Source organism: Lutzomyia longipalpis, chromosome 1, assembly GCF_024334085.1.
Source record: "Lutzomyia longipalpis isolate SR_M1_2022 chromosome 1, ASM2433408v1".
NCBI classification, from domain to species: Eukaryota; Metazoa; Arthropoda; class Insecta; order Diptera; family Psychodidae; genus Lutzomyia; species Lutzomyia longipalpis.
The window spans coordinates 22,064,900-22,085,225 of NC_074707.1; the positions used below are offsets into that span (position 1 = coordinate 22,064,900).

Genomic DNA, 20,326 nt, shown 5'->3' on the forward strand with positions numbered 1-20,326 from the left:
TCCCATCGATCCTGAAAGAGTCAACTTTTAAGAAACTGTGTGATGTCTAATCTTCTTTAAACTTTTAGATGTTCGTAAAATCCTTTGAGTAATAAAAGTAAATTTTTTAAGGTCAACTATCTATTCAAACATAAAGTCAATAAAAGTACATGAAGTAACTCACTGGGAGAGACGATTCTCAAAGAAGAACCAAATTGTGCAACAGAAGCGATTAAACTCACTGACTGAGTTGATCATTAATCCATGAGAGAAAGGATGTGACCCTTGTGTAGACTCCAGGGTATCCCGGAAGAGCACATTCATATCCATAGGACACAATCCCTATGCTAGAAAAGAAAAAGAAATATAAGATTTTTTTAAACACTGTAACCCAAGAAAAAATCCTTACACGTTGTAGTAGTAAAATGTTTTATCAGTTGACAGCTGCGGAAGATAGAGTCCAGCACCACTGTCACCAGTACAGGCATCCTTTCCTCCACTTGGCCAGCCAGCACAAATTATCTTGTCATCAAAAACAAGTGTTGGGAAGTTGCTTTGGTAGTTGGTTTCACAGTCACTAATTGGGAGGATTGGGATTTGAGTTTGTTGCAGGATATTCGCAGAAGGACCCCGGTAGGATGTAGCTCCCCAGCCGGCAACAAAAGGCTGGTAGTAAGTTAAATCCTTTTGTCGTAAATTCGTATCGGTGGGAAGGCAGACAAGAGCCACTCTATCATTCAATGTAGCTGGTTGGGCAAGACGAATGATTGCAATATCACTTAAGATATTTTTTGCCTGAAAATCAGGATGGACGGTTTTCTTTTCTATTGGAATGTCTTGTACGGCTCCATCCGTTGTTGAGGATAAATCATGTTCTCCCAAACGAATGAGGTATCTTGAGGTGCAAATATCATGCTTAGATGTTTTAAGTTAATAAATTCTGAAGAGCTTTTGAACTTACAGAGATTCCTGAATACAGTGTGCAGCAGTGAGGACATGTCGTTGTGAGATAAGAGATCCAGCACATGCAAACGTAAGTCCACGTCCAGGAGATCGATAGCCAAGAAGTGCGATCCATGGCCAGGCACCAATTGATGCATCTTCTCCACCCACAACCCTCGTAAATGTGGAATTACTCACTCCACATTGAAGGGCATCTCCGGTACTACCCTGACGTAATCCTTGGAAGGGGTATAGAGGGTATGGTGTGCTTACTTGATCATAGAAAATGAGCACATTGGATGAATCTCCACCAGAAACAGGGCAACAAACAAAGAACGAATAACTATCCTGTCCACAGAAGGAACGCTGAATATAATTAGCAATCCGCACATCTGATGTTTGGTAGTATTGTTGGAGTAGTTCAGCGAGGGTAGGACAAGATTGGAAGGAAACACAATTTCCCTGACTGAGGTTGGGTGTGAAACAATTGAGACCTTAGAAAAAAGGGAAAAGATTTGCAATTCATTCACATAACTGCGAAGAAGCTAATTGAAATGAGTCATCAATGTGTGATCTTCATGTTTGTACTGCAACATGAGAAGAGGATCAATTAACTTGTTAATCACGATTCATGTTGTAAAGACGTATCTTCACCACACATCCATAGAGTTTGAATAATCGCACACTGTTATTATATATTTTTACAAAAAAAAAGATTATTACCTGAGGAATTTATAAAGAAAGTATTAAGGAAGAAATATAAAATGATTTATTTGTTGTTATGTTGCTTTTTCCATTATGCTCAGAATTGACGTGATTCGTTAATGATAGCAAGATCGTGTTAAGAGACAAAATGTTATACAAATAGGCCACTTAACAAATTAATTGTTTCACAGGTAATTTTAGCAAAAAGTACACGATTCAATAACACGCGGTTTTTCCCGCGAAAAACTAACACAGCATTTCACATGACATCCATTTTTTTTTATCGATGAATCACAGAACGGGCACTTTTTCTCACAGGAATCTGTCCAATAAGATTTTGTTGGTTGAAGGCTGATCAGAGTCGAAGGTCACCGCGTCGGATTAAGTCCAGAATTAAATCCAGCATCACCATGCGAGGATCAAGGCAGGGACATCCATTGGGGAGTATTTGTGGTTGACCAGGAGCCGTTGGGGGTGGACAAGTGGGTGGAACTGGGTCACAGATAACAGGAATTGGTGGTGTAATATTCGGGATTGTAGGAAATGGAGTTATTCCACTCGTGAGAGGAGGAACAGGAGTGAGAGTATTTACCGGTGGAAATGGGCCAGTTGTAAGGGGTGGAACAGGTGGTTGTGTAACAGGGGGAAACGGCGTGAGAATTACTGGTGGAGTCATACCAGTTGTAAGAGGTGGAATTGGGGATCCTGGAGGAACTGGAGTGAGTGATCCTGGAGGAACTGGAGTGAGAGATCCAGGAGGAACTGGGGTGAGTGATCCTGGAGGAACTGGGGTGAGGGATCCGGGAGGAACTGGGGTGAGGGTTCCTGGAGGAACAGGAGTTAGAGGTGGAGGATTTGGTGGGAAGGGCGTTAGAATCGGAGGAACAGGAGTTAAACGTGGCTGATCAGTCGTCGTTAGTGGAGGAACTGGTGGGAGAGTAATTGGTGGAATTTGAGATGTTGTAATCGGTGGAAGAGTGGTCAGTGGTGGAACAAAGGTCATTGTAATTGGAGGAACAAAAGTCATTGTAATGGGAGGAACAGGTGGAACTGGAGTGAGTGTTGGGGGAGGTAATGTAGGAGTAAGTGGTGGCACCATGGTTGGAGGGAGGGTTGGGAATGTAGGCAATGTCGGCGGCGTTAGTGTAGCTCCTGGAGCAAGAGTGATGAACGGAAATGGAGTTGAAGTAAATTCTTTCCAGCAAAGATTCAGAAGCACCAGCTTCTGGCAGATTTTGTCAAAGAACATCTTCGACGAAGAGATCAACACAATGCAGCGAATTCTGCAGCAACACTGAACTCATCCAGAGTACGCAATTTAATTTTATTGCCATGAAGTACAATAGAAAATCATACAGAAGCGTGAAAAACTGATGCGAGAATTTAGAGAGATGTTATTTTAATAGATCAGAGATTAGAAATAAAGTGTTGAAATGTAAAAAAAAATATCTTTAAAAAATTTCGTAGGTTTAATTGAAACTTTTTAGATTTTAGGTTCATTCCTTATTTTGGTAATTTGCATTCTTAGAAGATTTAAAAAAAAACTTTTTTTTTGGTAATTCAATGACCTGATGAAATTCCAATCAAGATCGAAACATTGACGATTTGAGAAAAATATAAAACAAGGAAGAGCGAATTTCGCTTTTAAGCTTTTTTTCCACTTATGTTTTTGAAAAGAATTAGCGCAATCAAATTATGCAAAAAATCTCACCTTGTAAAAAAAGGAAGAAAAAAATCTATTCTAAATCTGTCATCTTTAGAAAATTTTACTGCTCTGTTCAGAACATGGAGATAAGTACCAAAAGTTTTTCCACCAGCTCAATTTCTCTTCCTCCGGAAATATGGTGCACGCATGAAAGTGGGCGCGAAAATGTGGAAAGATGCGGTGTGGCGATTAAATGGTACGCACGAGATGGTCCACAAAGTAATCAAACTCACAGTTTCCGCGGCTCCAGAGAATCATAAAAATTATCCCCAAAAGTGACTTCATCACGCTGCCGGATCTCAACTTAATGCATCACGAGCGACTATTGCGAAACTGACCATGTTAGTGATTGATGGGGCTACCTGGAGTGCCGTATGTGAGCTTTTTCTCACACATTAACCATCGCCGATTAAGTGCAGGTGAGCAAAAACTTGGCAAATATTTGAATAGAGACCATAATTGGAACACCTTTTTGCAGTGGCAATCAGACACCACAGTTGATGTCAATACCTCATGGTCATAATTGTTTATAAGCCCAATGAATAAAAATTATTCACTTTTTCACGTCTTGCGCGTGATGTCCCATGTGAGGCATGAATTTGGACGGCGAATATTAGTGACTAAGCGTACGTTCCATGCTGTTGCTTGGCCCCACTTAAGCCCAAGAAATTTGCAATAAAATTTAGTGGAAGCATAATCAATTTTATTGAGATCATTTTTCCACCAAAAATTTTCCCAGATTTCCCCCAATAATTTTTGAAATGTGCGTTACATAAAGCTTTAACATGCCGGAAAATGTCCTTCATATAGTAATTGAGGATGTAATAAATATTTATGAGTTTGTATACGCATTTCTGTATTTGAATTTATTTATAAAGGAAAAAAGAATCACTTGAAGAGAAAAAAATTAAAGCACTTTTCGTAGTAAAAATTCCAAAGGGGATTTTTAGATTTAATTTTCCAATTTTCTCTAGAATATAAATCACTTTAGTATGGATGGTGTTGTTCACGATAAAATGAGTAATACGTAAGCGAATGAAAAACCTTCAATTTGGTGAAATTATTAATTTGTTTGTCGAATTAAATGACGAATTTCCCTACAAAATCCGGTTAATTCAACATCTTTTTTTTTTCAACGCAAAAATTGCAACAATAAAAATTTCTGGGGGATTTTCTGAGAAATGTACATATACTAAAGAATGCGCTCCAGAGGAAATCCTTGTTGTGCGTCCACAGAAGAGAAATGCATTGGGTTTTTTTTTAAATTAAACCAGTAAATATATTAATATGTTTTCATACATCTTTCTTTTGATCTCATTTCATTCTGGTTCGTGATTTGAGCAGGCGATCTTCCGGGAACTTTTGCCAGGCTGTCCTTCATCCATTTCCAGCCTCACTCTCTGCGAGTTGCCATCATTTCTGATTGCAATCCACGAGCTTTTGGGCCTCATTTTGGATCATGCGGTAGATTAGGAGCACCAAGGAGTCCATATTTTCCACAGGCATGCGACTTTCGCTGGCAATGGCACCAGGTCCACCGTGCAGTGAGGGATCACTTCGCTTACCCCATCCAGGCGTGAAAGTCAATTGGGCATTGACACATACGAGGGCACAGATCAGGAGAACAGCCAGGATTACGAGTTTCGTCATTTCACTTACAACACAAAAAAACTCTCAACTCTATCACAATTTTTTTCGAGGGATCGTCTGCGCTATTTGCAGGAGAATGTGTACTTCGGGCTGATTGTGCGAGAAAACTAATTCAGTGTCCACCACAGCAGGACATTTTATAGGGACACAGGGTCCGCCTTGTGACGACACTCGCGCACTTGGCGGCTTCATTTGCAAGGCGAAAGAATCTCGCACCCTCCGCGAGAAGAAAAAAATCACAGAGGGAAGCCTAAAAAACTCCCATCGACGCGAAAAGAAAAATAAAATTTCTTCCGAACTTTTGTAATTAATCAAAAGGACGAAAACACTATGCTATGTGGTTCTGTCTTCATCTCCAACTCTTCTGAAAAAAAAAAGATGCAACACAAAAGAGAGTAGGGATGGTTTTTGGTGAAGGCATTTTCGAAGTATAGTTTACGTTTTTTTTATAAGAAATATTTAATCAAATTCACATTTTATAAAATAAAATAAGAATTAAAGTAGAATATAATTCTAATTCATTTTTCCTTTCCGTGATTTCAATTCGAGGTTTTTTTTCTAATTTCTAGCTTTCTTTCATTCATTATACATGAGGGAAAATCTCATTAAATTTCATTTTTCACTTGGATAAACTAAGAAAAAAGCAGTAAAGATTTGCCCAAAAATGCAAACAATGACGTGACTGCTCTATTTTATTTATTTATCCTTTTCTATGGATGAAGCAATCACGCTAAAACTTCGTCAAAGATTCTTTTATCGAGTACCATAAAAGAGTTGATTTCCCTTCGATAATTTTTGACAAGATATTTTTAGGCTTCTTGCATTGAAATATACAAAAAATACAATTATGACGTCATTGTTGGCATTTTTAGACAAATATATTAGCCTTTTTCAGCTTCTCCCAATGGAAAATTGTAAATATCTGGCAACATCCGGTTCTTTTTCCATATTCTGCAAAATATTGCGTATCACGATTACTTCTTTAAATAAAGGGCTGTTTCTTTAGGTTTAGACAGTGGGTAAACTGCTTTCTTCAAGAATCCTTCTTTTCAGGCATCTCATAAATTTATCACAATGCCATAAATCCAAAGAATGATTAGAAAATTCCTCAAGGGAGTAGAGAAATGTTGAATTGTAGGAAATTTGCCCATCCCTTAAGAAATAACATTGCAAATTGGAAATAGAATAAGATTCATTCATCAGCCTAATTGATTTCCATGTCGTCTATATTTGTCATTCGATAAAAGACATTTTCTATAAATACACAGAAACTGATCTTGAAAACAAGTAAATAAATCCCACACAATGCAGTCTTTATGTCATCATTAGAAAATATTAATTTTCAGAAGATATTCTTAAATTCCTTGAAAACATTTTGCTTTGAGAAATTTTCTAGGTAGGTGACATATTGGAATACTTTGCATAAAATGATGCAAAAAAATTTTTAAGTACTTCCAGCCATACGTATAATTATATGACCATCAGTTCAGTGCTTGAGGCTCAAATCTTAAGACAAGTGGTCACTACAACAAAGAGTAAGATAAAAATAAAGGATTAAAACAAACACAATATTCCATTTAATAACATCAAAATATTATTTATTGTTAAAGATCTTAACGTCGACTACAAGTTTCTTTTTGACATTGTAACATTAAAGCTTAAAAAAATTAACTTTTGTAAATAGAAAGTTACATACACATCGCAATGTTACTTAAAAGTACAATTTTTTATTATTATATTATTCGAATAAAAAGAGGAAGAAATTATGCAATTTAGTAGGTAGAGTATGATAACTCTTTTGATTCTTCTCTCTCAGAAAAACTCCCTTGTATTATGTGTGCTGCCCAGGAAAAAATAGCAAGTTGAAGAACTTTATTCTCTATGCTTCCTCCTACGTAATAACTTTTTTAATATAATCCTTTCTTAAAATATATAAAAGAGTAAAAACAAGAATACACAATTTTATGTAATTTATAATTAAAAAAGAGTGTGAAAATGATTCCTCGTAAGAGAATATTGCATGATGTTTGGGCGTCCGTGTATATATTTAGAATATTATTTAGGCACCTGTTTTTTTTGTCTTCTCAATAAGTTAACGAAACTTTTTTTTTTCATTTTACATTATGCGTGTTTTTTTTTTTACTAATTCGAAAGAAAATCTCCCATGTATGGCAGTTTTTTTTTCTTCTCTGCTGTGTCCAGTTAGAGAATGGAACACTTTCGTTTGTTTTTCTTTTTGTACTTTTCCTCAAAGAATGGTCTCTCTGCCTCCTGGAATTTCCTCACAATCCTCACGAGTTCGTGAAAAGCTTGATCGACATTAATGCGGTGCTTTGCACTGCACTCAATATACGGAATACCCAGCTGACGACACAATTGCTGAGCCTCATCCAGGGAGACCTACAAAGAGCACATTCAGATAAATAAAATCAACTTTTTTATTATTTATTTAGAAATTAATACAAAATGAACGTCTTAGACTGTTTCCTATAGTAGTGTGATTAAATTCAGATTATCTTATCGTAAGCTTTGAGTAAGTTGATTTAATTTTGAAAGACAAGAAGTAATTCATTCAAAGAATTTCTTAGTAATCATTGCGCATCACTCACCCGTCTCTGTGCCTCGAGATCTGATTTATTACCAACGAGGATCATTGGAAATTCATCTCGATCCTTCACGCGTAGTATTTGTTTCTGGAATTTTGCAATTTCCATGAAACTCGAATGATCTGCAAGAGAGAAAACCAAAAGGAATCCCTCTCCTGATCGCATATACTGCTCTCTCATGGCACTAAATTCCTCCTGACCAGCCGTATCCAAGACTAAAAATGAAGAAATTATGAAATTTCATACAAATGAGGACTCTACCCCCCAGCTAAGGGACTTACTATCCAATTTAGCTGGAACATCATCAATCACACACTGCTTTGTGTAGGAATCCTCAATTGTGGGATCGTAATCAGTGACGAAGTAGCTCTGGAAAATGAGGGAAAAGACATTTCAATTGTTTATTCAAAGATTCTTGACCCGTCCATCGGCGACCAGATGGTGGAATGTCGAGTGTTTTTATCATGCTACGAGGTAAATTGTCGCTTCGCTCCAATTTTCCTCGCCCCGCTTCGCGGGGGGTTTTGCGCTTCGCGCAAATTTTAGAGAGAAAAAATTGTGATGATTGGGCACACCTATCAATCCCAAAGAAAAATTTGCAAAGAGAAGAAATCATTTTCATACAACATTTCAGGCGCCAAATTCAAAAATTCGCAAAAACTGCATGAGAGTTATATGGGGGCTACCTGAAGGGGGGCTTTGGGGGGGAAATGAATACGGCCACTCGAAACCGCCTGTTATAAGGAGCCTCTGTGCCAAATTTCATCGCGATCGGTCAAACGGTGTAGATTTGTATAGCCGAACACGACTGATTACCAACAAACAGACCTTTCTTTATTATATAGATCGAGAGGTCTCATCAATTCCAAAAGAAAAATTTGCAAAGCGAAGAAATCATTTTCATACAACATTTCGGGCGCCAAATTCAAAAATTCGCAAAAAAAGCATGAGAGTTATATGGGGGCTACATGAAGGGGGGCTTCGGGGGGAAAATGGATACGGCCACTCGAAACCGCCTGTTATAAGGAGCCTCTGTGCCAAATTTCATCGCGATCGGTCAAACGGTGTAGATTTGTATAGCCGAACACGACGGAAGATTACCAACAAACAGACCTTTCTTTATTATATAGATTACACAATTGACTCGCTATTTTTGCTTATTAATTATGGATGTGTGTGAGCGTCTTGAGTGGGATTACATTTGCCTCCGGCACCTCCCAGTGATTCAGAAATGGCATACTTCCGGTATATGCGCCATCAATCATTCTCCCCAAATGTTCCATATCCTCATTGATATGAGAAAGGAGGTGTGTTCACAGCAATCCTTCCGGGAGTCTCACAATCTTGTCCGCCACTGATGTCTATTTTTGGATACGCGGGGGCGCAATCGAGGTTCACAAAATGCTCGTGATTCTCTCATGTATTTCGGTCTTGAGACGTATTTTTTATTGTGTTGGTTCGTCTTTGATGTTCCCTCACGGTGGACTTATGCTAGGATTTTTGCAAAATTAACCAATCCGGAAGTAATTTTTGTACCTGATTCCACTCCCTCGACATTCCCCAAATGGTAATACATGGAAAAATCTGCAAATTAGTGGGAAATTCGTGGAAATTACCTGAATAAATTGAATTGTTAGAGCTGACTTCCCGACTCCGCCACCACCCACGACGACTAATTTGTAGTGAGACATTTCCAGACGATGGCACGTTATTCTAACACGGCACAAGAACACAATATTGGCACGATTGAGATAATTTTTCACGCAATATTTACTTTGGAAATGCCACAAAATTTCACAAAAAATATGTTTACAAAATTGGCAAAAAACAAACACATTCACACACAATGTGGTCTCTACAAATTACGCACGATGGCGCACCATTCGCATTTACGTTTTTCCATTCATAAATGTTTCATTCATTTGTAAAATGAAACATGAATGAACTTTTACAATTTTTTTCTTCTTCCGCCAAAAATGCATTGCAAAATCTCCCGGAAAGCTTTTTCCCCCATTTCTGGAATCATTCGATACCAGAAAAAATCCAGGAAATTGCATCCAAGGATCATTTCTCACGTAGTAGCAAGAAAATGGGTGAAGAAAATGCAATTTCCGCATGGAAAAGCAAAGAAAAAATTGAAAAAGCGCCAGATGAGTTAAAAAAATACAAATTCACTACATTTTTGCTCAAGAATGCAAACAATTACGTCACAAATTGTGTGCCTTCCCTCTCGATCGGTCAAGCGGTTTTGAAGAAATTCACTTGCAGTAAAACACAGACTTTGTTTTATATATTATTATATATAATATAATAAATTAAAAAAGAGAACAAGAACACATTTTGGGGATTAAAAAACAACGTCGATGTTTTGTGCATTGGAGCGTGAAACCCATGGCAGAGATTGCTTCCGAAGTTTGTGCAAGAATTCCTCCATTTGTTTTTTAAATTCTATATAATAACTAACGTTGGTTACTAAGAGGTTTCAGGAAGGGGGGAAGAGCTTCTAATCCAGCTTCATACGAATAATATCCGGCGGTAGCATAAAGTTATTCTTCCGCAGCGGAATCTCACTGAATTGCTGATCAATGGGTGGACGTAAATCGTAGAGCGATGGACTCTGAAAAATGATACCCAGGGTACCGCCAATGCATGAAAGGGTAAAGAGCCAGAGGAAGAAACGATCGAGTACCATTGAGACAAATTTCCAATCTTCAACGATCTGGAAATAAAAAATTTACATAATTTTTTATTATTAGTTTTTGCGCTTAAATAAAATTTCTAACAAAAAAAGAAAACAAATAAATTTCACATCAAAAGCCTCTACTCAGAAATCGGAACAAGGATTGGAAATTCAATTGCGGATAAAATACAGGGGGAAACACCTTGACTACCCCGAAGGAATCAGAAACACCAACAAATAGCATACCATTATGTACTATTACTGCTGTACTGCAGTAAGTATTCTTGTCCAGAATTAGATCTACGATACTTTTTTTTTTAATTAAACACTTTATACCAAATTGAAATTCTACCTGAGAGCACCAAGTAATTGAATGGATTTTATTCATGGAGATTATGGTAACCACCAATGCTAAGACGGCGGTAGCCGTCAAGGGAATGGGAACAATGTACTAAATTTTGAATTAATACACTAAATGAATGAAGGGATGATCGCATGAAGACTACATAAGTGGGTGATTTGGAAATCATAAAAGATTTCACCGAATGAACATCATCCAACCAAAATCACAAAGCAACTGAAGTTAAGTTGATCAATAATATATCAAAACTACAAATATTGCACCAGCAACCCCGAAGATACGTGGTAGGTCATCAGTTGAAAGTTGAAATCGGACTTACTCGTGCAGGAAGGAAACAGAAAGATAAAAAAATGACCAGAAAAATATTTTATTTGAGCAATATAACGATTATTTGATCCTTTTTAGCCACTAAATTAATACTCTCTGAATTAGTAAGAATAAAAGAGAATTTTGAATTGTTAGAATATTCAGTTTTCTACTGTATGAATTAAGTTTCTTTGAATTTTGTTGTTTGTTAGGATTTGTAGAAATCAACTTAATCAGTATAAATTGTTGCACTAACAATAAATCAAACTAAAACAATTTGGTAACTAACTACAGAAATTTTGCATGATCAATTTAAAAGCATTACTGATCAAGTTAATTTGTACGGTACCAAATAAAAAGAAAAATAGTGTAATTTAGAACATGTTGAAAAAAATATATTAATTTACCAGCCGTAGATCAAATAATTTTTAATACTACCTACATATTGCCCAAATAAGATATCTTACTGACCATTTCTTGTAAACCAAATTGGTTCGCGTAAATCGTAGAGAGAGGGACTCCGAAAGATGATACACAGGGTACCGCCAATGAAGGCAAAGGTAAAGAGCCATAGGAAGAAACGATCCAGAGCCATTGAGATAAACTTCCAGTCCTCAACGATCTGAAATACGAAATTCCTGATTATATATTTTTCCTTTTGCTTACAAATTATCCAAATAAATAATTTAACATTAATTTTTTCCACTGTTTCGGAAGTTTTTCTCAAGAGACTCCTTGCTGTGAATTGCCTTAGAAATAATTCAACAACAAACCCATATGTATACTTACTATCAATCAATAATATAACCATCCCTTCCCCCCAGAAACATCACAATTTTTCTCACCTCGTTGTCTTTATCAGCATCTTTTATGTGTTGCGCAATAAAGCGAACACTCTTCATGGCTTGCATGAGTTCCGGGGTTATTTGGCGCGGGAACATTTGTTCCGATTCAACTGGGAATTGAGCAATAATAAAATGATTAAATGAATCCCATATAGGATTGTACAAATTCCTTTAGAAATTAAAAGAATTCTTCTTACCAGAATGAACGTGATTCCCGAGATTGTCGCAACTTCCATCCGCATCCTTGTAGTCACCGGGGAAGTCACTAATACTGTCTCTCACATCAATTTCATTGGTGTACCCATTGCTGGGCATTGAATCATCATAATCAGGGAGGGAATAGTGCGTTCGACGCATCATCATGAGCTTTGGCATAAAATGCAGGAAGACTCGTCGCATTATGGGAGACATGTTATGCGTTGATGGTGATCTGATGGAGCATTGCACAGGAATTAAATCTTCAATACAAAGCAGAGAATAAAAGCCCAAAATCTCACCTGAAATGAATATTGAGGACACAGACAGTCGTCCAGACGGAGAGTGAGACGAGAATCATGGTGAAAAGGAGGTATTTTCCAAGAAGTGGAATAGCTAGACTTGTTGGCGGAATAATCTCAGCGAGAAGGAGGAAGAACACAGTGAGCGACACAAGAATGGAGATACAGAGTGTCACCTTCTCCCCAGAATCGCTGGGAAGATAGAAAACTAGCACAGTTAGAAAGGTGAGAGCTATGATGGGAATAATCAGGTTGACAGTGTAGAACAGTGTCTTCCTCCGCATTGTCATCTTGAAGGTGATGTCAGAGAAGGGTTCCGTACAGCAGGGATAGTACTCCTCATTTCGACTAGCTGGCACCTCCAAAATATCCCATTCAACGGATAGATAGAATTCCGACAGATCAATCCCAATGAGAACAAGATTGCTTCCCTGCACCTGATCGAGATGCTTCAGATCCACCTGGGCACCATTGTAGGTCCACGAGCCGAATTTCATGAAGCACGTTTGCTCATCAAATGGAAAATATTCAACGTTGATTTCACAGGATGATTTGTAAATTGCTGGAGGTTCCCAAAAAACTTCACCAGTGTACTTGAGTGTGGCTTTAGTCATAAGAGTCACTTCGTAGTTTCCATCCCAGTTGTTGTACAGCACAATGTCTGGGAGCCAGATTTGTTCTGAAGGCACGTACAGCATCTCAACACCGCCATACTCTTCAGGATCCCATTTTAGCTTGTAATCGAACCATTTCTGCTTCACCCACAAATTAGTGGTCATCACCTGATTCTTTAGATTAACTTCAATCAACTGGGAGAGTTTTAGGCCCAACCATACTGTGAGGGTCTCCGTGTTATTGACCACAGGACGAATTAGACGATTGTAGTTGCTCAAAAGGTCATCATATAGTCTCTTTGCATCCGGATTTGCCTCCATTTGTTCCACGTCTTTGGGAGAAATGAAGAATTTTTTGAAAAAAAAAACTTCTCATCACTACACGCCCATAAATAGAACTCACCAAAACGCCCTCGAACATTTTCACTGAGAGCAAGGATTGTAATCACAAAAAACACTATTCTTCCACCAATCATTATTCACTGCACACCCGTGGAAAGTGAAAAGAATCCCCCACGGAGGGATTTCTACAGCCCGATAGCTTGAAAACTTATAAACAAAATCACCTGAAAATTCAACTCCCAACTCAGAGATTCTCAATCGATATCCTTTCCACGGAAAATCCGTTTGATGTGCGCATGCAAACTTGTGCATTTTTTCAGATACACGCGAGTGATGCTGCGAAAGCTCCACATGGGTGGAAGCTCCGCTAAGCTTTGCGCACTTCCACCCTCTGAGCTTTCTTTTGAAGAAAAAGTTCTTGAGTGATTTTTTTTAATATATAATTTTTGTTGATAAAACTTTATAAAAATATTATGCGAGCCTATTAAATAAAAATAGGCTCTATGTTGGAATAAAAGGCAAATCACAAATTAATTTTAGTATCAAAGAATGACAGCACCTTCACCATCTCCGGACGATCTTCCGGCCTGTCGGCTGTACAAAAACGCCCCAAACTAATCATCATGGAACATGCTTTTTCAATAACTGCATCCGCAGGGCAGGACTTGTCGATTAATTGATCTAACAAAAAATATCAGAAGGATTTATAAAAAATCCTTTTCATGTAAATAAAACGTTTCTTTGACTTACCAATCGAAACATTCTCTGCACACGCAGCCATAATGTGCCTAGTGAGGAATTTATGCGTTCGCTTGTGATCGTACGCCCTCAATCCCGTGACAAGTTCAAAGAGCACCACACCAAAGCTGAATGTATCAACTTTTGTACTGAGGCTGCGATAGCCTAGAAATTCAGCGGGAAGATAGGGTTTTGTTCCATAAACACGAGAAACTTCCATTGCTGTATTAACGGCATTTGGGCCCTCCCGGGCGAGACCAAAATCTCCAATACGAGGTTGACAGCATGGATCAAGAAGAATGTTGGCTGGTTTAATATCACCGTGAATTAGTGGTTTCTCCTTGAATGTGTGAAGGTACTGAAGACCTCTAAAACAAATGAAAAAGAAAGGGAAATCAAACATGAGGTTCTTTACGATAGAATACGATAAAGTTTAGGAATTTTCTTTGCGCTTAAAAAGAAGTGAAAAAAAGTGGAAATAAAAGGCGTTACAACGAGGTGAATTCATGAGAAATTTAAAAGGAAATCATCCCAAAGGGAACACCCTCAAGATCATAAATAAATGATTCCGCCTGTTAGTGAGGTATAATGATAACGATTTACAAATGATTAGTTCTAGTTCTCAAACGGATTAAGGACAATATACGACAATCTAGCGAAAAAAATGCCCCATCTTGTTCACAAAAATTTAAAAGAATTCATTCATTTCTATTTTTATTCAATTGAATTGCAGTGGATTCCACCAGTGAGATTTTCCGTAATAAATAAAGCTAAACTTACAATAACTCCCTTAGCTTCGTGCTTTTCGGCTTTCTTTTCAATTTGGCATGTTCTCTTTCAAATGAAATCCTTTCAAAATGGGCTTGAATTGACATTAATGTTTAGCTTGGCAAATGCATCCCTTCAAGCTGTAGTCACATTTATAACTCTCAATATTTTATTTAAGAAGAATTTGTTAAAAGTGTTGGATTTTTTTGACGAAATTATCTCTTCAAAAGAAGAATTTTTAATCAACGCTCGTGAAAAATATCTCAAAGAGAATCTGAGAATTTTATGGAAAATTTTAAGGTAAATTCAATTGAAAATTGATTTGTAATATTTCTAAAGTTTTAATCATTTTATTTTTCAGAATTTCCAAAATTGTATTTCCTCTAGCAACAACCATTGCATGCCTACCAGGGTTGATTCAAACTAATTTTACAACACCCATTTACTACACAATACCTGGAATACCGCAAGATTCTATCATTTTCATTACCCTGAATGCTCTACTGCAAACTTTACTTTTTTATGCTGTTGCTCTGTATGTAATAACAATGGATGTTTTAATTTTAATCTACGTTCTCTACCTACATGGAGAATTAGTGGCAATAGAAAACGTTGCCAAATTCCTGTGTGATGAAAAATATCTCCCAAAATGTCGAAGAATTCAGAAAGTCATCTACAACGCACACATAAAAGTTCTAGAGAAATACTCAATTCTATCACCCGTTCTGTGGCATTGCTACTGCCAGAAAGTCTTTTCAATTTTAATCCATTTATGTGGATGCGTTTTTGTCTTCACATCAGTACATACTACAAAGATATTTGGGATTGTTATACCTTCAGTTCTTTTGTGTGAATTACTTTTCCTCACCGTACCCGGGCAACTAATATATGACGCCTCAGAAACTCTAAGGAATTGTCTCTATGAAAATTTATGGTACAAAATGAAGATTGAGGACCAGAAAAATCATCTAATGCTCATGATGGGGGCACAAAGAGGCATTCGATATGAGACCTTTGGCGTGGGAAAAATTTCCATCTTCACTTTAATTCAGGTGAATAAAAGAAGAAAATTAATTTATTTTTCAAACAGGTGATTTTAACGATTTTTTTTCATGTTTTTTGCAGATTATTAAATCAGCAATTTCCTATGCAGTTATCATTTACACTTTTATTTTTAAATGATTTATTCTCTTGTATTGAAATAAATGTTTTAAGAGAATTTTATTAGAATAGAATTTGTTTAAGAAATATATTGCATAATTTTGGATTTGCGTAAGCTGATATTTTTAATATTTAAAAATCTCATTTTAAATTTTTTTTATGTAACTTTTGGCCTTCAAGAGGTGTGTAATTTCAGAGGTTCTCACACCTTTACTAGATACGTTACTTAGCTGACTTATGTTTAAAAAATACTTAAAATATTCAAGAAAAAAATATTGGCCCATAGGTGTGTTAAAAAATGTATTAAAATTGTATCAAAGAAATTAAAGTTTTCTTCAATTTGTATTTAAATGTTTCCTTTAAATTAAATTTATAAAAAAATCTATGATTTTTGGTCTTTTTCTCAATTTAGCTTATTATTTGCAACAAAAATCTTCAAAAAGAATAAAACTGTGAATACATTTTAAAAGATTTTTGAATGTCCGAAAAATAATTTTTAAAGAAATCTCAGTTGTCGATGAAATGAATTATGTCCAACACAAGGACAAGGGAAGACTTTAGAGAATTGGATGAACAATTTCTCAGCTTTATCGTGGAAATCAAAAGAGAATCTCGAAATTTCAAGCCTGATGACGTGAAACGTCTCACAGTTTGGGCAAAAAAGCTCAATAGTCCAACGGCAAGGAAGAACAAGAATGAAGCTCATGTGCGCAATGCTCTTGCGGAATTCCTCCTCAATTGTCTCAAGCATGCCAAACAACTTCTTCCACCATTCAACCAAAATCCCACCAACTATGCCACACTTTTTGACGTGATAAATTCCATTGTGAGTTTTCCCGAAGAAGTAACTTTTTTTTGGGGGAACTTTCCTACACAAAAAAATGTCTTTACTTTTTCTATTTAGCAGAAGAAATCAACTTTCGCACCGAGAAACCCACGCGGGAGGAACCCACCGAGGAAATCCCCAGAGAGACGCCCCGGTGTTGAAGAAGCACGCAAGAGGCAGCAAGAGCTCATTGATAATTCACCAGATGGTGGGGAATTCCTCATGAACTTGCCACTCCCTCGCGCTGGCGTCTTCTGCTATATGGCCATTGTGAACAAAAACACGGTGAAATAAATTCCAAGTCGTTATCTAACTGCGGGCATTGACCTATCTTCACAATCCGATAATGTATTTAAAAAAAAAGGCTTTTCTGACTCACCTGGCTGTTCCTTTAGCGATGTTGAACCTCTGAGTCCACACCAAAGGAGCCGCCTGGGGTCCACTGAAGAGTCTCTGCTCCAGAGATCCGCCAGTCATGAGTTGATACACTAAACATGGCTCAGCGCCGTTGATGCTGTATCCATAGAGTGGAAGAATGTTGTCGTGGCGGCAGGAATTGAGATGTCGTAACTCATTGAGACTCTGCTGCATCTGAATCTTATTGGCTTCTGCATCTCCCGTACCGCGGTATTCTATCTTCTTTATTGCCACTGCCGTGCACTTCCACATACCCTTGTACACGGTTCCAAAGCCCCCTTTCCCAAGAATACTCTTATCGCTCCAATTGTTCGTGGCTTCTACGAGTTCTTGATACTCAATCTGGGGTATTGTGCTTGCGTAGTCTTTAATATTCTTAATATCCACGACACCCGTTGAGGTAATTCCATTCTGTTCCTCGTTGTTCTCATTGCTGACTTCATTCTGTTGGCAATTGAGAATCTTGGCATTTGTTAATCGCTTTGGGACATCAGGGCGTCTTTCCTCCTCTGTCACGGGACTCTTTTCTTTCTTATCTTTGAGACTGTTATTCTGAAGCAGGACGGATAAGTCAGGCTGGCCACTGTAGATCAAACGATGATACCGGCGATCCACAAGATCCTTGATCACAGACATTGCCACGTACTGTTGCATTCTGAAGGCAAATATTGAAAATATTAAGAAATCTTTTCTATTGTGACCCTAATATCAGGTAAGCAGGTAAGGGCATTTTGATTCATTTAATAGTTTAGCAATTTTAGTAAGTTTATATTAGTAATCCAAAAGAGCCACCGAATGAGTCATTCTTGATTCCAAAAATCAAAGAAAAATTAGCATTTCTTCGCAGCTTTCTCATCGCCGCAGACGACAAACATTCATGGTAAAACTGCATTATAAATAAATTGAAGAGTTCTCCACAACCTCTCAACCCACGACATCTAACCACAAGATTAAATTATGAGTCAAAATGGTCAAAATGACTTCCTGCTAATACTGCCCAGATGGCCCAGATGTTTAGTCACTTTGGGGCTTGAGGAGCCCATTTCGCGGAACATCTTACCTGGATAGGAGGATAAACAACTCCGTTACAGTGTGATTCTGATCACCCCACATTGTGAGAAGTTCATCGGCTGGGGAATTCCCATGTTGCATCTGCCGTTTGATTTCCTAACACGGTAAAAGAGAAAGTTTGTTGTAGAAAATTGCCGCTTCGGACTTTCACTTGAAAATTCATTGCAAAATCCTCCTTAGAAATTCAGGGAAGATCAAGAGGAAAAGTTTGCCAGGCACTCACCTGAAGATCCGTCTTTGTGTACCCCATATGATTGAGAGCCAGATTTCTCCATACGTCGTTTTCATCCAGAATTCTGCAGAGATTTTCACGTTCCTGCGTCGGCATGTCGTACAAGTAAATGTCCATTGAGAGTCCACTTGATGTGGTATGACCACTTTGCTTCTGCATCTTCTTTTATTACTTCAATGTCACTGATTTGTACTGAATCCCAAACTTTTTTACATCATCCGGAGGCGCCAGAGTGAATTGAGAGAACTTCTTCACCACAAGATGCGAACCGTTTGACTGTTTCGTAATGAATGATCCAGACGGAGTGTTGCTCTGAGACGTGCCTCCGTGGAAATCAGCGCTGACTAATACAAGACGACACCGAGGAATTTCTGTTTGAATGAAGAGCAAGAAGTGGGACGAGATCAACAAGTTGGATTCCCCAATTGCGTCACGACGGACTTTCTTTGAAACACCAGCGCCCTCACCATGTGCGTGGAGATTCCCACAACTTAATCAGCTGTAAAAAATTGTCGTTATTTTTGAAAATTCCATGTTTGTCAGAATCTTCTTCTTCAATTTCATGTTGTGCAGTGCAGCATAAAACGATAAATACACGCGTTTTTGTGCCTCATTTTCTCACATGAAATTGACCTCAAATTAAAACGTGATTGCTGCAATAAAGCAGCTGTAATCACCAAGGAGGGGATAGTGAGTCAGATAAGTACCCTAAACGAACTGCCGGTCAGTTCGGCGGGGAGAAAATATTGCTGGAAAGTTCTTACCTGGAGGATGCAGAAGAACCACCTGAATAATTCATCCCCCGAGAGGGAAATCACAACCTGGACACCTGAAAACTACCTCAGATTGACTCATTTACGCGATGAAAACTATGCCATAGTTATTCTCAATCGCCCAATTAATTTAGAAGAAAAATTCGTCGTGGAACTTTGGAATTCAGGTTTGGAACATTATTCTTAAAGATTTCCGGGGGATTGCCTGACTAATTCTCTGGTTTTCTTGCAGCCCAAATTCGACACACAGTTGACGGTGGAACAGACAGATGGATGGAGTTCGCTAGAAAATGTACGTGTGAAAGAGAAATCCGCAATCCGGACTTAATTACTGGAGACTTTGATTCAATACATCCCGAAACGCTGCAGCATATGGAGAGTTTGAGATGTGAGATCATCCGGACACCAGATCAGAATGAGACAGACTTCACGAAAGCCTTGAGGCATCTGGTACCACGCTTAGCTGCTCATGGGGTACAAAATGTAATTGCTCTGGCGGATACATCGGGGAGAGTAGATCAGATCATGGCAAACATCAATACCCTCTTCAAGGCGCATTCCTTCGCACCCGGAATACGGATTTTCATTTTATCCCGTGATTCACTAAGCTGGCTCTTAGCACCTGGGCATCATCACATCATTGACATCCCACAGCGTTTCCTGCGACAGAAGCACTGGTGCGCCATAATCCCTATTGGGCATAAATGCGTCGTGACGACGAAGGGATTAAAATGGGACATGACAGATCAGACCATCCAATTTGGGGGCCTTGTGAGCAGTTCCAATACCTACAGCGGAACAGACACCGTTCACATCACCTCAAGTGACCACGTTCTGTGGTGTATGGGCATAAAAGTAGAGTAGCCAGGTGAAAGTTCCTCTCTCACATCTCACACAGTGCGAAATCCTCACTGCCCCACTTACTTACTTCCCGCCCATTGAACCCAGATTGCTTGACATGAGAGCACATTATTGCAATACAATACTGTTCCATAGAAGCTGGCACTTTGTACATAAGCTTTGTTATTCTTGTTGGAAATAAATTTTACGTAGGGATTAATTTTGTTTTTTATCACTCTCCCGCCTTATCAGATGCCACGTGAGAATG

General features: G+C 38.1%; 6 protein-coding genes across 10 annotated transcripts; 1 reads left to right on the forward strand and 5 right to left on the reverse strand.

Annotated features, from left to right (window-relative positions):
• Positions 1-11: 11 nt before the first annotated feature.
• Positions 12-3,666, reverse strand: LOC129797032 (venom protease-like). Of its 4 annotated transcripts, XR_008751299.1 has the most exons (5): positions 3,565-3,650; positions 941-1,415; positions 389-874; positions 164-326; positions 12-82 (listed from the first exon to the last, which is right to left on the reverse strand). XR_008751299.1 is itself a non-coding variant. In XM_055839271.1 (4 exons), the coding sequence occupies exons 1-4, from the start codon at positions 3,614-3,616 to the stop codon at positions 218-220; spliced, it is 1,122 nt and encodes a 373-aa protein (XP_055695246.1). In that variant the 5' UTR covers positions 3,617-3,666; the 3' UTR covers positions 103-217. The 4 variants fall into 4 exon arrangements, 3 of the variants coding, with proteins under 3 accessions (XP_055695246.1, XP_055695247.1, XP_055695248.1); XM_055839271.1 differs by lacking the exon at positions 12-82 and having other exon boundaries at positions 103-326; positions 3,565-3,666; XM_055839272.1 differs by lacking the exons at positions 12-82; positions 3,565-3,650 and adding an exon at positions 1,878-2,845 and having other exon boundaries at positions 111-326.
• A 915-nt stretch (positions 3,667-4,581) lies between these two features.
• LOC129797065 (adipokinetic hormone) lies at positions 4,582-5,069 on the reverse strand. Its single transcript, XM_055839322.1, has one exon. It carries the CDS (start codon positions 4,979-4,981, stop codon positions 4,745-4,747), a length of 237 nt encoding a protein of 78 aa, XP_055695297.1. The 5' UTR covers positions 4,982-5,069; the 3' UTR covers positions 4,582-4,744.
• A 1,483-nt stretch (positions 5,070-6,552) lies between these two features.
• LOC129797062 (ras-like protein 2) lies at positions 6,553-9,450 on the reverse strand. The gene is made up of 4 exons (XM_055839319.1): positions 9,204-9,450; positions 7,869-7,956; positions 7,591-7,802; positions 6,553-7,381 (listed from the first exon to the last, which is right to left on the reverse strand). Exons 1-4 carry the CDS (start codon positions 9,276-9,278, stop codon positions 7,184-7,186), a joined length of 573 nt encoding a protein of 190 aa, XP_055695294.1. The 5' UTR covers positions 9,279-9,450; the 3' UTR covers positions 6,553-7,183.
• Positions 9,451-10,020: 570 nt separating this feature from the next.
• LOC129797011 (acetylcholine receptor subunit beta-like 2) lies at positions 10,021-13,506 on the reverse strand. 2 transcript variants are annotated; one of them, XM_055839239.1, is made up of 6 exons: positions 13,294-13,506; positions 12,277-13,222; positions 11,977-12,209; positions 11,780-11,889; positions 11,406-11,556; positions 10,021-10,306 (listed from the first exon to the last, which is right to left on the reverse strand). In XM_055839239.1, the coding sequence occupies exons 1-6, from the start codon at positions 13,364-13,366 to the stop codon at positions 10,299-10,301; spliced, it is 1,521 nt and encodes a 506-aa protein (XP_055695214.1). In that variant the 5' UTR covers positions 13,367-13,506; the 3' UTR covers positions 10,021-10,298. The 2 variants fall into 2 exon arrangements, with proteins under 2 accessions (XP_055695214.1, XP_055695213.1); XM_055839238.1 differs by lacking the exon at positions 11,406-11,556 and having other exon boundaries at positions 13,294-13,483.
• A 149-nt stretch (positions 13,507-13,655) lies between these two features.
• LOC129797017 (serine/threonine-protein kinase pelle) lies at positions 13,656-18,910 on the reverse strand. Its single transcript, XM_055839247.1, has 5 exons — positions 18,437-18,910; positions 18,203-18,309; positions 17,105-17,797; positions 13,983-14,338; positions 13,656-13,913 (listed from the first exon to the last, which is right to left on the reverse strand). The coding sequence occupies exons 1-5, from the start codon at positions 18,602-18,604 to the stop codon at positions 13,756-13,758; spliced, it is 1,482 nt and encodes a 493-aa protein (XP_055695222.1). The 5' UTR covers positions 18,605-18,910; the 3' UTR covers positions 13,656-13,755.
• Positions 18,911-18,973: 63 nt separating this feature from the next.
• On the forward strand, positions 18,974-20,278 carry LOC129797047 (thiamin pyrophosphokinase 1). Its single transcript, XM_055839296.1, has 2 exons — positions 18,974-19,385; positions 19,451-20,278. The coding sequence occupies exons 1-2, from the start codon at positions 19,217-19,219 to the stop codon at positions 20,080-20,082; spliced, it is 801 nt and encodes a 266-aa protein (XP_055695271.1). The 5' UTR covers positions 18,974-19,216; the 3' UTR covers positions 20,083-20,278.
• The last annotated feature ends 48 nt before the right edge of the window (positions 20,279-20,326 follow it).